The sequence below is a fragment of the Sycon ciliatum genome, chromosome 7 (assembly GCF_964019385.1).
Source record: "Sycon ciliatum chromosome 7, ocSycCili1.1, whole genome shotgun sequence".
In the NCBI taxonomy this organism is placed as follows: domain Eukaryota; kingdom Metazoa; phylum Porifera; class Calcarea; order Leucosolenida; family Sycettidae; genus Sycon; species Sycon ciliatum.
Window position 1 is genome coordinate 30,434,162 of NC_088649.1, and position 17,584 is coordinate 30,451,745.

At 47.5% G+C, this 17,584-nt stretch overlaps 1 protein-coding gene across 1 annotated transcript in view; it reads right to left on the reverse strand.

Moving 5' to 3' along the window:
• Window positions 1-407: 407 nt before the first annotated feature.
• The window catches only part of LOC135821309 (gamma-tubulin complex component 5-like), a 43,111-nt gene continuing 25,934 nt past the window's right edge, over window positions 408-17,584 (reverse strand). Inside the window, exons 19-32 of the mRNA XM_065334366.1 lie at window positions 16,616-16,667; window positions 15,643-16,262; window positions 14,847-15,285; window positions 14,533-14,612; window positions 12,060-12,128; window positions 11,120-11,182; window positions 10,391-10,485; window positions 9,239-9,398; window positions 6,645-6,765; window positions 5,612-5,727; window positions 3,492-3,617; window positions 2,976-3,064; window positions 1,829-1,929; window positions 408-1,419 (exon numbers count right to left, since the gene is read on the reverse strand). Coding sequence (XP_065190438.1) covers window positions 1,382-1,419; window positions 1,829-1,929; window positions 2,976-3,064; window positions 3,492-3,617; window positions 5,612-5,727; window positions 6,645-6,765; window positions 9,239-9,398; window positions 10,391-10,485; window positions 11,120-11,182; window positions 12,060-12,128; window positions 14,533-14,612; window positions 14,847-15,285; window positions 15,643-16,262; window positions 16,616-16,667 — 2,169 coding nt within the window. The 3' untranslated portion in view covers window positions 408-1,381. The remainder of the gene's footprint in view (window positions 1,420-1,828; window positions 1,930-2,975; window positions 3,065-3,491; window positions 3,618-5,611; window positions 5,728-6,644; window positions 6,766-9,238; window positions 9,399-10,390; window positions 10,486-11,119; window positions 11,183-12,059; window positions 12,129-14,532; window positions 14,613-14,846; window positions 15,286-15,642; window positions 16,263-16,615; window positions 16,668-17,584) is intronic.

The following is a 17,584-nucleotide window of genomic DNA, read 5'->3' on the forward strand; positions in this document are numbered from 1 at the left end:
GGCGTTAATGGTCATTTTGCTTGTGTGCTGCACTGATGTGCCGCTGACAGCGATCTACATGTACATGTAGTAAGAAGCAGGGGTCATAAAAAAAAGTAAAATACCATTAATATGTTTACGACTCCCTGGACCTGGTACCGCGTACCGGTACACAATATTGTGAACAATAAAGAATTTTTTTTAGTCGGCGCAATTTATGCGGTGTATTGTGGTATGGTGCCGGTACCGCGATGTGCTGCGATCTGAGTGCGCGGTGTCGGACCGACATGACCTGACCGTGCAGTCGTGCACCATCCCTGGTGTGCACCCCGGGGCCACCGGCGAACACAAAGACAGACCACACGCGCGCACGCACAGAGCTCGGTCAAGTACATGTACGTACAAGATTAGGCTGGACACGGTACGAGTCCGACAAATCATTTTCTTTTTTTCCATACTGCATGTAGTTCAAAAAAGCTTGGGTCTAAAATCCCAACATCAATGCATCATACAACTCAATCAAAAAGCCAAATTCAAAAAGTAGCCTAAAATCATAAAATGGGTTAAAAAATATGATGAAACTAGAAAGCACAGGTTCAGACGAGGATTGATTTGAATGTACCGGAATAAGTCGATGGCCATGCGCCAATGAGTAAGTAGGCTTGAGTATGCTCTGAGAAGTGATGATCAGATTATCATACAATTCAGCTAACAGGATTAAACACAACCTCCTTTATTTAATGAAGCCGCAACTTCTGACGATGGGTTACTGGCGCGAAACGTCAATAATTTCCGACATCACTAGTAATAAAAGAATTTTTCATCCAGTGCATGCGCCAAGAGTGAATTGCAACTAAATAGAGCGGTTGTCAGTTGACAAATCCCCTTTTATTTGCAACTTCTAAGCTCCTCTTATTTTTTTAAATGTTAAAAAAAAAAAAAACAAGCAAATTGACTGCTCACACCAACAGAGAGTTTTGTGTAGGGTCTAATCAAGAGTACATATTCCACACTGTTTATGTACTCTTGGTCTAAGGTACAGTGTAGGGTCTATACAACTACCTGGCTCATACGCATATTATGGCAGATAGGTAGAAATCTTATAAAATAAAAATTAATAAAAATTTCAAGGGGCTGACAGAGTAACCGTTGTAAATACTGGGAATGCGGGAAAGCATAATACGATGGATTTCATGAAGGAAATAGTCCGCGGGATCAATTCAAAAGGAGGGAAAACTCCGCTCGGGAGTGAGGGACAGGAACATATGTGCGAAATTGAGCGAGATTCTCAAGGGAATAGAGCATGCTGGGTCGAGAAAGGTGGAGGAAGAGAAAGAGAGAGAGAGACGTGTCTGCCTTCGGTCGAAAGTCCACGTCACTGTTCTTCGAGCTTGCCATTATGTTACGTTTTCCATGCCAGAGACAATGCCAGCGCTTCCACTGCAGACAGACCGACAGACAGACAGACAATATCAGAACGTAACGTTCGCAGTTGTAAATAAATAGTTCAATACAACCGAGTTCCAGCCTCATTCTCATTTATACCAACAACAACAACAACAACAACAACAACAACAACAACAACAACAACAACAACAACAACAACAACAACAACAACAACAACAACAACAACAACTACAACAACAACAACAACAACAACAACAACAACAACAACAACAACAACAACCACAACAGCTACAACAACAAAAACAACAAAAACAACAACAAAAACAACATAAACAACAACAACAACAACAACAACAACAACAACAACAACAACAACAACAACAACAACAACAACAACAACAACAACAACAACAACAACAACAACAACAACAACACTACTTACAATGTGGAAACGCTCCTCGTCGGATGATGCCGTTGAAGACACCAAGGAGAAATGTGTGGCACTTGTCACACTCGGTCAACATGGCGTTGATCCGTTCCAGACTGGAACAACAAACGAGAATGTGAACACAACGATGACAAGTACACTGAGAATTAGTGGAACAGTACCGGATTTCGGGAATTGTGTGTTGCTCCCTACATGGGAGCTCGCGCTTTTCCTGCCGGCTTGAATTCTCACTTGACTGACTCACGACTGCCATCCAGAGCACACGAGAAGTCCATTGGACCTTCCTGTGACTCGGCAAACATGCAAGAAAGCACCACTCCACTCCCTGCTCAATGCACAGTGTTTCGGGGAATTCACCCCTCATCAGTTGAGCTCGAGTAGGGCTGAGGAAGATTGTAGTACCGTATTTCACGGAGTATAACGGGTTATTAACCTGCACCCAGATTTGTGTCACGAAGTACAGCCATCCACCCTGTGTATCACCATTCATTTGCCCGTCGTTGTATAAGCCACACTGACTTATTCACTGACTTATTATGGGTGTCTAAAGTGCGGCTTATACTCCAGAAAATCGGTACATGTACTGAAGTAGGATTTCTTCTTGCGCCGTGTGTGTGTGTGTGAGAGAGAGAGAGAGAGAGAGGGGGGGGGGGAGAGAGAGAGAGTGCTACAGCACCCGACAAGCTCCTCCCGACGAACCTTCCTTTTGCCGTGGAGCTTGCTTTGTGGCATATGTGGCACAAAACAGGCCATCGCTCACAGTTCTGGCCGGAGAAACCCCGACCTCGTGAGTAAAACAGCGCCGCGCGCTCAGGTGCGCAGAGTGTTGGCCAGGGTCGCATAGCCTCACCCCCCCCCCCCCCCCGGCGCCATTATTATTCATGAGCTCGGATTTCTCTGGCCAACACTGTGCTTGTGCCTACAGCAACTCAACTTAAAAAAAAAGCTGACAATCCTGGAAAATCTTGAAACCTCTAATTCAGGATTTCAGGAATTCCGGATGGCAGTCGCGAGTCAGTCAAGTGTCAAGTTCGGCAGGAAGCGTGTGTTCCTCGTTGGAACAACCAACTTCATCACTAATACCGCCGAAGTCGCAGCTCCTAAGTTCTCTAATTCAGGAGCATGAAACTTTCAAGCTCACCTCATACGCTCCAAGCCGCCGGTGCAGAGTTGTCGGAAGAGCACGGCCTGACGCAGCAACTTCAGCACGGCCTCGCGAACAAACGACGTCTGCAACAAGACAGACAGACAAGCAGGAGAGCAACAGTACTTGTAATTCGCCGTTGTAATGCATTGTCGGTCTAGCAGCAGCAATGGATGGTCAGTCTAGGAACAGCAATGTATAGACGATCTAGCAAACGGAGAACCAGGTGGGATGACAAGGTACTTCAGATTCTATACAAATAAACCCTCCATGCATTTCTATGGCATAGTGACAGCCAGTGTTCACCTATGCAAAAGACCTGAACGGGCCTTGGCGATTTGACAGACCCGGTCCTTTAAGATGGGCCATTGCGAGAAACTGGCCAGAAATGTTTCGCATATTTCCTACGGCAACTCTATGGATTGTCAGACGTTCACAAATCTGAGCGACACTTGGAATAAAAGTGAATTTTCGGCAGCAACTAAGGGAATCGTAACCATGGCTACCACCCACCTCTGGGCCTAGCAAGCACCTGTCCAAGACGAGGTTTACAAAGCTATCGAAGCACTCAATGATGCTATCGAGGTCTTCAACGGTCGCCAGCCGACTCATGTACTCGTTTCCCACACTGTGCAGGATCTGTAGACACGCACAGACGCACAGGCGGGCATGTGCACACACACGCGCATAAGCATGTACACGCACGTACACAGATGCGCACACATGCACATACACACGCACAGACAGACACGGACACGGACACGCACATACACACACACACACACACACGCACGCACACACACATACACACAAACAAAATCACACACATACACACAGGGTTGTCCCTTATAGGCTAGTGTACTAGTATTACTGCGAGGATGAAAACCAGCCGAACACCCACCCATCAAGTCCAGCGCAATCCGTCCATTTACTGTAAGTGTACAAATGTTCGGCCCATTCAAATTTCGGCCTCCCAGGGCTAAAACACATTTCGGCTGCATTACATTTTCGGCCTGCATTGCTTCTGACCGTATGCACTGTCACACTCAACCTTGCAAAACAAAATTTCGGCCAAATATAACCCGTCCGAAAATAACTGGTCCGAAATAACCCGTCCGAAAATAACTGGTCCGAAAATAGCCGAAAATAAATATGCGCCGAATATTTGTTGACTTCCAGTAGCCAGGCCATGGCTGGACCAAATCGTTGTTCACCAGTGTGTGGTAACTGTCGAGAGAATAAGCCAATTACATCCACCACGCCATACATAGACACGCACGCCGGAATCAGTCCAGCAGGTTAGGTCACCACCGGACCAACTTATTGGCCACCAACGTGAATTTCCTGCGGAGGTCATGTGTGTACCCGCTACAGTCAGACCTCGCTTTTAACATCACACACATCCGTTTTCCACAAAAATATCCGGATAGGCGAGGGAACCGGACAATCGAACACGCATACTGTATGTATGCATGTCATATGCTGTAAATCGGTAACCAACGATTTTCTTCCGGATGGCGAGGGATTGGGATAAAAGAGGACCGGATAAGCGACTGTATAATTAATTATCATACACAAAGTTTGGCCGGGCCGATCAAAAACTGCTTCCAGTGGTCCTCAGTGAGAGCACACTCATACCTTGGTTATCCCAACACCGCAGAGATGGGCACTTTGGGCCAGTTTCAGTGGAAATACTACTACACGTTTGTCACTTTTGTAGAAATTCCGCATCGACAATCCATTCAACATGTGTGTGATTCGGAGTTACGGACATTTCAAAGTTACGGGCAGTGCCCGGTCCCGGACCTCCCGGATAAACGAGGTATGAGTGTACATGTACTACAGTCAACTTGGCTAATAACGACTGCGGATATAACGACAATTCGCGAATAACGACAGAATTTCCATGCCCAGAGCAAAGTCCCATCTGACTGTATACATTTAACTTCGGATATAACGACTATCTGGATAACGACAATTCGCGAATAGCGACATGATTTTAGTGCCCTGAGCTCATATTCACTGCTTGAATAACGACTTTCTGGCTTTTTGACAGCTATTTGAAGTACCTGTCATGCAGAAGTACCAGAACCCGTGGCGATGGATAAGGCACACATACAAGAAGATACAGCCTGGGGGGGGGGGGGGCTTTTTCTTTTTTCTTTTCTTCAAAATAGTTGGAATGATCAGCACACCTATTGTACATGTAGTTGTACATGATTGCACATTAATCTTCATAGTTCATACATGTACATGAACTTGTCCCTGTACTTGTAGATGACTCCAAAAGGTTAATTTTTCAATTTATTTCCCTTGGATATTGACTTTATTGTTCCTTTCAATCGCAATACGAAAATAAAGTACAAATTGACGTAGAGCATGAAAAGAGCCTCATTTCGATATGCATGTCATACTATACAAAATATGGGTTCACATACATTCAAATGGGACTTCGGATATAAGGACACTTCGCGAATAAGGACAGTTTTCTGATGCCCCGCCGAATGTCGTTATTCGCAAAGTTGACTGTACATACAGTCATGCTACGGCCTGGTCAAACACACAATCACTGCTTGTGCTGTTGCTTGACAGGCCATCAACCCACCCACCCACCGGCCCCGCCGAGCACTCACGCGCGTCATGATGTACGAGTGGATGGCGTTGACGACGTGCAGTAGCTTGACACGCAGCAGGAAGGCACGCTTGTAGATTGGAGAATCGGCACCGCACGCACGCGATAGGTCCGTATCTGGACAAAGAGTACAGGAAACACAGGGCATACAGACAGAACGGACTCAGGATTCATCTTTTATTGAGATCCCAGCCATGTGGTGGGATGAGAAGGCAGAAACACCCGAGTATCTGGTGAAGTAAAATAAAATAAACAAACATGCAAATTTAAACTCGGATGTTGAGCCAAAGTAATCATGGATAAAAAGAAGGACAACATGTTACGAGTTACGACTACCGTATTTTACCGGTTGTAAGTCGACCCCCCTATCTGGAGGTCACAATTCTGCGTTTCAAAGTTTTCACCCAAAGAAGCACTACTAACCACCTCCTGCTACTAACACATCAACAAATCATGTAAACATTCCTTTTTGGAGGATAACGTCCCAATCCTTGAAAAAGGCCAATGAACTGGCAAAAATGTATAAACATGGTGCACTCGTGCATGCAGTGCAGGTCATTTTTTTGTAAGATACTGATAGTTCCCGGTTATAAGTCGAATCCCGGTTGTAAGTCGACCCCCACCCTTTCTCCTTCTATTTTCAGTCGTAAAGGGTCGACTTACAACCGGAAAAATACGGTAACTGTCCACCAACGGAACTTGTCGGTTTTGTGCCATTTTGCCACACTCGCTGACTGTATATTATGATCTGGTTACGTTGGTGGACAGTTTGTCATAACTCGTAACATGTTGTCCTTTCTTTTTAACAACAGGCAACTGTTTTATTTAGGAACTACAGGTGTAGCAGAACTTGTAGTTCCTTGGTCCTTTTTCTTTCCTTTAAATTCTTCCTTGGCTCTCCGTCCGAGTAAAATGTCCTATTGAATCTATTCGCTTGACAGCTCCGTGACACGTGCACAAACGCACAAACACACGTCAGCGGTCACATTGCAGGATAGCAAGAGCTGTACACACAGATCGAGTGATTGCCGAACCTTGCCAGAAGCAGTTGTCCAGGCTCCACTTGGCAAACTTCAGGTGTAGCAGGAATCGAAACACGCGGTTGAGATCGTCCAGGGCCTTCTCGCTCACCACTATGTCGACTGGCCACTCCGTCTGCAAACGTACGCAGAATGGCACGGAACACACACACACACACACATACACACACATACACACACACACACACGCACACACACACGTACACACACACACACACACACACACACACACACATACACACACACACACACGCACACACACACACACACACACACACATGTGTACACACACACACACACATACACACTCATGCACACGCGCACGCACGCACGCACATGAACACATAATAAATGCTGGAATTTTTTGCTAAGCAACACACGCGCTCAAAGTGAGGTGTGCCACACAAGTATGATGGTTGTGCTGAGTCCATACCCCCACCCCCACCCATGTACCTAAAACCTGTGAGTACCTATCTGCTCCACCCATGTACTTCCTCCGCGTCATTAAAATTGTCGCTTCCCAGAGCGATTTTTCGAATATATTTTGTCCACTCGAAGGGCAAAGAAATCAGCTAGAAATTGAGGCAGAGCATTGTCGACGGACCAAGCTTTAGTTTGTGCCCCCCCCCCCCCCCCCCCCCCCCGCTTCTCTGCACTTGCAGCTAAGGTCGACGTCTTCATCAGAGTTTGAGGCAGACCCTTCAGCACTCAACAATACGCTGAACAAGACGCGCAGTCAAAGTCAGGTCAAGAAACTTCGTTTTCAAGCGATCCATGCCTCCCGGTGGCAGGCGATGAAGGCAAGCTAGCATTTTTCAAGTACACTGTAACGGCCTTCCAACGGGATAGGGTAAGCAGTTTCGCACCTTCTTTCCTTGGCAAGCGCTTCGCTGATGTTGTTGGTGTTTTCAGACCTGCTACCTTCGCAGCCACATGCGCCACAAGTAGCGCATTAATTATTTTTAGGAATTTGAGACCGCTTTGTTCTTGCCATCGTCAACTTCAGCATTTCGTATTCAGGAAAGATACCAGGATTCTTATACCCGAGCTTGCAGTCTTGATATATGCCCACGCGAACGATGGGGGACGGCACAAACTCCAGAAAACGAAATGCGCTCTGGGGCGGAATAGTGCGGAGCGCGATGAATTTGCTTGGTGCGGAAGAGCGCTCCGACAAAGTCCGAGACCACCACGGCTTCAGTGGCAAGTCGACATTGCGCAGGAAGGGTCGCACCAGTGTTCGAACACAGAAAACAGCGATTCCGACAGTCTGACTAAGACGAGCCAAGTCTCAAATATTGCGATGTGCGAAGCGACAATTTTAATGACGCGGAGGAAGTACCTAAAACCTGTGAGTACCTATCTGCTCCACCCATGTACCTAAAACCTGCATGTACCTATCTGCTCCACCCATGTACCTAAAACCTGCATGTACCTATCTGCTCCACCCATGTACCTAAAACCTGCAAGTACCTATCTGCTCCACCCATGTACCTAAAACCTGCAAGTACCTATCTGCTCCACCCATGTACCTAAAACCTGCATGTACCTATCTGCTCCACCCATGTACCTAAAACCTGCAAGTACCTATCTGCTCCACCCATGTACCTAAAACCTGCAAGTACCTATCTGCTCCACCCATGTACCTAAAACCTGCAAGTACCTATCTGCTCCACCCATGTACCTAAAACCTGCAAGTACCTATCTGCTCCACCCATGTACCTAAAACCTGCAAGTACCTATCTGCTCCACCCATGTACCTAAAACCTGCAAGTACCTATCTGCTCCACCCATGTACCTAAAACCTGCAAGTACCTATCTGCTCCACCCATGTACCTAAAACCTGCAAGTACCTATCTGCTCCACCCATGTACCTAAAACCTGCAAGTACCTATCTGCTCCACCCATGTACCTAAAACCTGCAAGTACCTATCTGCTCCACCCATGTACCTAAAACCTGCAAGTACCTATCTGCTCCACCCATGTACCTAAAACCTGCATGTACCTATCCCCTGGTGCCCAGCTACTTGTCTGCATCAATGAAGCTGGGACCCCAGGTTAGTCAAGTAGCTCCAGCGCGAACAGATCACTGCCACACTACTGTGTAAGTACAAATTTTCGTTCTCGAAATCTTTCGTTAGATCACTCCACCAGCAGGCTTGTTACGTACTAAATTTCGTTTTCGGTCAAGGTCTGTCACCCCGAACGTTCTGAAATAACTATAGTTTGGTACTAACTTTAGTTATGTTGTGCCCCCTGACGAATATAGCGAAAGTGAATTCCAAACGAATATTTGTACTTGTACAGTATGCAGGCAAGCGCTGCTATGCGGCCGGGTCAGGGTTGACAAACAAACGTGTGTCGCTTTGTACAAGAAAGGAGGGGCAGACGGACACACACCAATGCACGTATACACACACACACACACACACACACACGCAAAGCTGTGCTGACACACCCACACCCCCCCCCCCCACACACACACACATGCACACACACATGCACACACACATGCACACACACACACACACACACACACACACACACACACACACACACACACACACACGCAGAGCCATGAAACACACCCGATACAGAAGGCTCAGGCGATCAAAGCCAAACGCGGTCGACTCGGTCGCCGAGAGCTTGCTGGCCAGAACACGGCGCTTGCTAGCAGCAGTACTCGTTGCCGTTGACGATGACGATGCGGGCATCATCTGTGGCTGCACTATGTCAATACTCAGCAAACTGGGAAGGAGAAGTCGAGCACAAACAGATAATGATGTTAGCGTACAACGTACAACACCGACAGTTACTATAACTACTGAGTACTGTAAAATCCCGCCAGAGTGCCCCCCCCCCCCTCCACCCCCACTAATCTCTCCCATGCGTCCCTCCCTGACTTCTTGTCCGGGAACGGGGTAGTGATAATGATTGACATTGTATAATTGTACGGCTCTGTGAAGTGCGATGCCGTATTGCACTGCAGACGCGTGCTCGTGCTGGAAATGTACGCAACAGTTCACAACTTCACACCCTCTTGACCAGGGATCGCACAAAACCTGGGTTTGGATGGGTCTGTACGACTCCCTGCTCTTGACCTTTGGTCGGTGTACGAGACGCACGCACAGTTTTCGTAGCGTGAGTTCTTGTTCTTGTAGAATCTTAATGCGGTGAGTAGAAGTCGCTCGTCCGCCCCTCCCCGCCAGGACCTACTGGAAGGGCGGCAGAGGTAGGGGCGCTCTGGCGGGATTTTACGGTAATCACGCACCACGACACACACAGCTGAGCTGAGTGGCTAGTGTGGCACACACACACACCTACTGCAGGCTTACTCTCTACCAGCAGCCGTGGCAATGCATGGTGGCGGCGCTTCTTAAAGACCACTCCGTGAACCGTGAAGAACACGGTGTGTGTGTGAGTGTGTATACCCGTCACCAAGGCAACAGTACGTGTGCTGCAAAAGAAGGATACACGAGCGAGATTCAAACCCAGCACCCCTGTCTTTCCGGGACAGTGCCCTACCGATTAGGCTACCGGGATCACACACACAGACCCCCACACCTGCACACACATCCACTCACCCACTCTTATCCCCCCCCCCCCCCACCACACCCACCCACCCACCCACACACCCACACCTGCCCCCCCCCCCCACCCACCCACCCACACACACACACACATGTCTCCTTCTTGCTAGGCATGATCACAACAGCAGCGGTGGCATCGTCGGTGCTCACCTGGAGATTTCGTCGCATTCATTGCTGTAAGAGAGCGCTTCGTGTAGCAGTGCGTTCAGGTTGCTAGTACGTAACCAGTCCTCTCCCGCACAGATCTACAACAATGGACAGGAGAACAACAGCAACAGCAACAAGGACAAAAAGAGGAAATTTATTGCTTTTACGTTTTAACCTCCAACTACTGCACAAGCAGAAATATTCGTCTGGAATTTAATTTCGTCATACGTAATACATATAATACACTCTTGTGGTCCATGGACGAAATTTTCAACAGGACGAACTCCCTTTCTTTGTAGTTGGACGGAATTATTGACCGACGAAATGTTCTGCCTGGTCCCGTACAGTAACTATTTCCACACATGCAATACCGTCACAAACATTCTTCATGTAATACCGTCACAAACATTCTTCATGCAATACCGTAACACACATTCTTCGCAACAAGCATTGAAGTGGACGGTTGGAGAGTTTTCATGAACAGTCTTACAGCGTTGAAAATTTCCAAAAAGTGATGAAGAAAGGCCGCTACGAGAGAGCCGAGCCAAACTGCAGTACATGAATCTTGCAGTGCTACTAGTACTGTACAGTATATATAAAGAAGCCTTGCTTGGTGGTCGCAAGACCGGGACTCTGCCAACCATGTTATGGTTGTAGTCAGGAGCACTAAGCGTCCTCGCCTTGTAACATGCTGTCAAAATCGAAAAACATCGTACTGTACTAGTACTGTACCTGCTGGAAGATACTAGCTGAGAAGTGATGCATGGTGGCACCGGCTTCCATCAGAAAGTAGCTCTGGGGGCATTTGTCAAGAGCACAGACCGGCACACGCACACACACACACGCGAACACACACACACACGCACGCACACAAATGTACACTCATACAAACATACAGACAGACAGACACACACACACACACACACACACACACACACACACACACACACACACACACACACACACACACACACACATGTGCAGCAGCGGTTAGTTTACAAGACAAGGTCATCGTACAAGGTTGTGCAATGAAGTATTAGCTGAAGGTGCTTGGGGTGCAAGGCCAGTGGCCAGGGGCAGCTATCAATGGCAAGGTTGTGCAATCAAATACTACTTACACTCCATTCAGAAAAATACGAGCGCTGGCTCTGGCCAGCTCCCGTATTTGGTGATTTTTCGTGATTTTGTCGTACACGGTGCAGTGCCACGAGATTCGAAACTTGAAAAAGGGTCCAAAAAAGGTACCTCAACTGGAGTTCGATACGCACAAGGTACTTTCATTATTAATGAACTGCTTATGCAAGTGGAGGGAACGGCCTGGATTTTCTTGGCGTTTCCCTAATTCAGTGCTTTGGGGGCGAAACCTGGCCAAAATCTTGTTATTGCTTGGAGAAAAAGACTTCAGAAACATAATTGGAAGAGCATTGCATGGCGGACTGCAAAAAGAAATCGTGAAAAAACTCTAAAAATTTGAGCAGAAACATAATTGGAAGAGCATTGCATGGCGGACTGCAAAAAGAAATCGTGAAAAAACTCTAAAAATTTGACCCAGTTATGGCCAAAAGCAAGGATATCATATTTTTTATGAATGAACAGTTTCCTCTGAGACAAAAATGCGATAATACTCATAAAAAGGACACACTTCACTTTTATGAATGAACTGTATTATTACCTGGAGATGCTTGAGATGCGAGGCCAGTGAGTACTTATTACGCAGAACATCCGCAAGCTGCTTGCAGATCTGTACCAGCGAAAACGGAAAAAAACACAAAAAAAAGACGAGAAGACAATGCACCATTACACGGCGAACAAAAACCATTTCACAATATCGGGACAACTGGCTCCGAGACGACCGCCCTCGGCCCTCCCCATCATCACATGAGCCCCAGCCAGCAGAAACCTGAACATGTGTAATTTTTTCAAAAATTATTTTTTCGCTCGAAATTGATTCTACACTATTAATCATTCAAGTTATCAAATTTGGTGACAATCTGATAAGCGAAAGCATGGAAAATAGAGTTTGAAGTCACACAGGTCAAGATTCGGTACAGTCGGCGCAGCATCCATGCCTAGTGACCCCATGCAAGTTGATCCTACAGTTTCTGATTGTGATGTGGAACAGGTACATGTAAGTAAATAGAATGGAAGTCAGGCTTGCCCTCTTGGTGCTGCAGGCATGAGTAGTTCAGAAGTGTGACGATATTCCGTATACACCACTACCTTCTTTACAACACCAGAGTGCAAAACGATGATTGGTAGCTGGCCTTCCAAATTGTGTTCAGGGACCTCTGTGCTGGCAGTTTGAGCGTTGTCCCGAAGCTTGCCATACTGATAGATGTACTGACCAATACCACTGACATCCACTTCCTTGCACACTTTCACTCAGACCATGATTTCAGCATAATTGTATTTCAATGATATGAGCGAATACTCGCGTTTTGTAGCACGTGAAGATGTTGCCCCCAAGCGTTCAGCCGGTTTCACTTTTTAGGAATCCCCTTTCTCAGCACAGGCAGCAGCCAGCTTGGCGTCGTCCGACAAGGCAGAGTACTGATAATACTACGCTCTGTTTTGCGTCGTGAGAAGCCCTCCATCAGTGTCTGCAACATCATTGTTGTTGATGTAGAAATACGGATCGCTCAGCGGGTCGACATTCAGCTTCTCCTCGCAGTCGCTATTACTCCAGCACTGACTAGCGTTGCCACCAGTATCCAGTGTCGATTTTATGAGGACTCTTCGTTGCTATGAATATGAGACTCGCCACTGCTGGACAAACTCAGCGAGATCACCACCAAAGAAATAATTCCGATCGCGAACAAACTTTCAGCGCCGCTTCGTACAGGGAGTCTCACGCTGACAACTCTGGACCTAAGTCCTTGTCGCGACACCTGTCGCCATCGCTGTGTCTAAACTCAACCTCCGTTTGACGAGCTCTCACCTAGCGCTAAAATCAATTGACCAGACTCATTTGAAGACATTTGAAACTCCTTTGACAACGAAGACACCCACTCGATCGAAAAAGAATCTTCAAAAGCCAGCTCACTGCGCGTCCCAAACTTTGACGTCACATTTTGATGATTGATATCAAGTACACAAGTGCTGGTTTTCGCTGGCCGGGGCTCACATGATAGGTCCCTACAGTGCGTTTCAAAAATAAAGACGCGTGATTTAAAAAAAAACCGTTAGGCCAGCATCTACACCACATAAAATCTGTGATCCCTTTGTGCATAAAAACTTCGAAATTGGGCGTTTGCTATCCGATCGCTTAAAAATCTATGTTCTTACTCGAACATGCCTCCGGATAGCACACGACTCGTTATTTTAGAAGACTGTATTATAATGTTTTACTCTGATCGAAATCATCTTGCAGTACAAAAGGAAAGTTCTGCTTTTCTCGAAGCAGAAGCGGAGATTCAAAATCATTCAAATCAAAAGATCGCGCGAAAGCAGTGTACGCGACTACGCGCATCCAGACGTGAATACAACATGAGGAATGAAAGCAGTGTACGCGACTACGCGCATCAGACGTCAGCTGACGTGAATACAACATGAGGAACGAAGGCGGAGTAGTATGATAATGCACAACAGTACAACAAGCAGTGCTGATAGACACATAAAACGGAGTGGCTCTGCACCATTATCAGTTGTCTGGATATAGACTGTACAATCTATATGAGAGCAATTGTGGGAAGGACCTGAGCAATATTCCGAAAATATTCTCAAGAAGCTCCAGCCAAATTTGAAATACTTCAAAAATACCGTGCGTCTACATTTTTGAAACAGACTGTAGGTATACGCGAGGAGGGCTAATGTTCACATTACTCTAACAATCACATCTCACTTATCCGGACCTCGAAGTTACGGGCACCTCGGTCGAAGGGGCAACTATAATACTTGTCGGTGAGTTGCAGTGGAAATATTACTACTCTTGTGCCGTTTTATAAATGGAAATATCACTATTGTTTTGCCAACATTTCGTGGAAATAGTGACATCATCTGCCATATCTCTGGCCCTTGCCCATCAAGATGTATGTGATTCAGAGTTACTGACATTTCAAAGTTCTGGGCAGTGCCCAGTCCCGGACCGCCTGGATTACAGAGTTACGAGTTTGTTCGCGTGATTGTCAAGCGTTCGAAAAACTTACGGCATCGGATCGTCGGTGCAGCAAAGGTGGCAGGCTGCTGTTCAGTGCTATGGAGAACGGTACGTGGTACAGTGGCAGAGCTGTACAATAACAACGACAACAGACGACGCCAAGGGCAAGAACAAGGATGATGACACAGACAGCGACAAACAATAACAATAACAATAATGTAAGAACAGAAGACGTCAGTCATTGCCGACAACAACAACAACAACGGCACACTTAAAAAATTCTATACATGTGTCTTTCCCTCAAACAAGTGAACATGGACACGTACACATAATTCCAGGGGTGACCACTTGAACCAGACTCACTGTTGATCAATCTCGTCACAGCACTCAAGTCGTCCGAGAACAGTTCCACAGCACCGCCAGCGGCAGCAGCAGCCACAGCCACACCGACACCGCCGCCACCAGCACTGGACAAAGCTGTCCGCCCACGCTGGGCCGAGTTCAGAACAGCTCGGCGAATACTCTCCAGACGCGAGGACGCGTCGTCAGTGTCACCGGCGGATTCAACGGAGAAACTCCTGTCGTTGTCGGTAGATGATGAGATCGTGCTGCATGCCGATGACGTAGTGGCACAGTGTGATGATGTAATTGTTCCATGCGATGATGTAATCACTGATGGTGATGTGTGCGAAGAGGCGTGTGTGCGAGTGTAGTGGGCTCTACTGCATGGTGATGATTGTAAGACACCGCCGCCGCTACCACCGGCAGTTACTTTGCTTCGCTGCAGAGTGGCGAGCTGACGCTGAACATGTGTGCACGTACACAGACATGCAGACACAGACACACAGACACACAGACATATTCGGCACAAGCTTGATATCCATACGATGACACACCAGCACAAGTTGAGCCAAGGGATTCACAACATGCAGTAGCGGATAGTCAGACAGACAGACAGACAGACAGACAGACAGACAGACAGACAGACAGAGTGAGAGAGACAGACAGACAGACATACACACACACACGCGTGCACACACACACACGCATGCACGCACACGCACATACACACACACACACACGTGCCTTTCACACCCATCAACACACAGACCCACACCAACTTGCACCAGTACGATGCAGAATAAACATTGCGCCATACCTGCATGGGGGAATTCCCCAGGTGCACAGTGGTCAACGAAGCAAAGTTACGGCCTAGCAGAGCATTGGGTGCAAGCGCCGACAAATAACCAGGTGACGGAGAGGGCATCGCCTTGGCAACCTGCGAGCCAAAATCCACACTGTCCCGCGTCAGCCCAGTGCTTAGACCATCGGATGAACTGGCGCTGCGCTGCGGAGAAATACTTGAACACGTTGCCATGGAAACGTTGCCGGGAGACTGGAGTTGACCCGTACGGTCGGATGCGAGTGCATCTAGACGCGGTAGTGAAAGGAAGTCGTCCTGCAGTCGTCGTGGCAACATCACATAACCGGTGTCCGGTGCGTCAGTGCGTGTGTCTGCTCGCTGGAACTCCCGATCAATGTCAAAGTTCTGAACGGAGCCGACGGACAAGCTGTCCAGAGAGGACAGCGTGCCGCTGGTGGTCGTCGCGATGCTCGTTGCGTCGTCATGGATACTGCAGCTCAGGTCATCACGGTTACTTGGGGTGCTGTCGAGTGCAAGGCCATCCCCGCCACCGCCATCAGCTAGAGTGGCCGTGTCGCCGATGTTGAGCAGGCGACGTTGCAGAGAAGTCAGGAACTCTTGAAACAGACTAGCCACTGAGCAGGACGACAAAGACAACGGATAGCGAATGAATGCAGAGTGGAAAAGAAAGTATAATGGAAGAGAGAGTGTGTGAGAGAGAGAGAGAGTGAGAGAGAGAGAGAGAGACCACACATATGTGGTTGAACTGAAGAGGCACAAGCCTGGCTGGCGTGAAACTTCGCCGCCGAAGCGGAACCCCGTGCATATGTGTGTCGGAGCCCTGAGGAGACTGGACTTTTAGTGCACAAGCTACTTCCCAAGAGCAAGAATCAGAGATAGGAGAGCCACACTTCCAAGACCATTGATTTCAACTTTGAAGACAGGCACATGGACAGAGAGAGGCAAACGAACGGAGAGGAGAGCTTACCAAGTGTCTGTGGCTCTTTCAGTGTTGATGCGTGCACCGTTCCAGTTGAAATCTGAGAGAAAACGAGTGAAACGAGAGAAAACGAGAGAGAGAGAGAGAGAGAGAGAGAGAGAGAGTGAGTGAGTGAGTGAGAGAGAGAGAGAGTGAGGGTGAGAGACAGAATCAGATTATCCGCAGAGTGCGGCAATATGTTGTGCATGACCCTATTGTACTGCACAACAGAACACTGACATGAGCCAATCAACCGGACCTGGCACACGTCAGCACTGTTTAAAAACTACACATCGCAAGGATACTGAGAGCAGCAAGGAAATTCATGTGGACCGTCTCTGCGGGTGTGTCTGGATAACCCATGTGTGATGGCATACCGTAATGTCACATACAAAAGCAGGTGATTACGGCCGTCTAAGCCGGGGTTTCAAACCATGCTTCCATTCAAAACATGCTTCTACGTCAACATCATCAGTCTACACTGTGCAGTGCACACTGGCACACATGTACTTGCATGTGTGCTTTGTAGAGAGCGACTTCTAGTCAAATCATGCTTCTGCGTCACGGCGCGCTTCGAAAAATCAGTGTCTATTCGAGTCATGCTTCTATACAGGTCATGCTTTTATACGCGACACTACAGTATGCGATGCCATGACTGAGTCCATGACTCAGTGATACCGTGATGTTACTAAGGTAAACAGTGACGTCATGTGTGATATGACCAATGTAAACAGCGATGTCATAAGTGATGTCATGAGAGCATGAGTCTTGCAGCAGGGACTTTCGCCGCTGTCTCGGTCGTTACTAAAGGTTGGTTCACATTAGCAAAATCGGCGCCGCAAGACATCGGCGGTGAGCTCCCGAACCGTTGCACCTACGGTTCGAGTACCAAATCTACTACAAAGTAGTACAGAATGTGACCAAATGCTACGACAGGTTTGCCAATTGAAGCTTGAATTCTTTGTTTCTTCAGTAGTT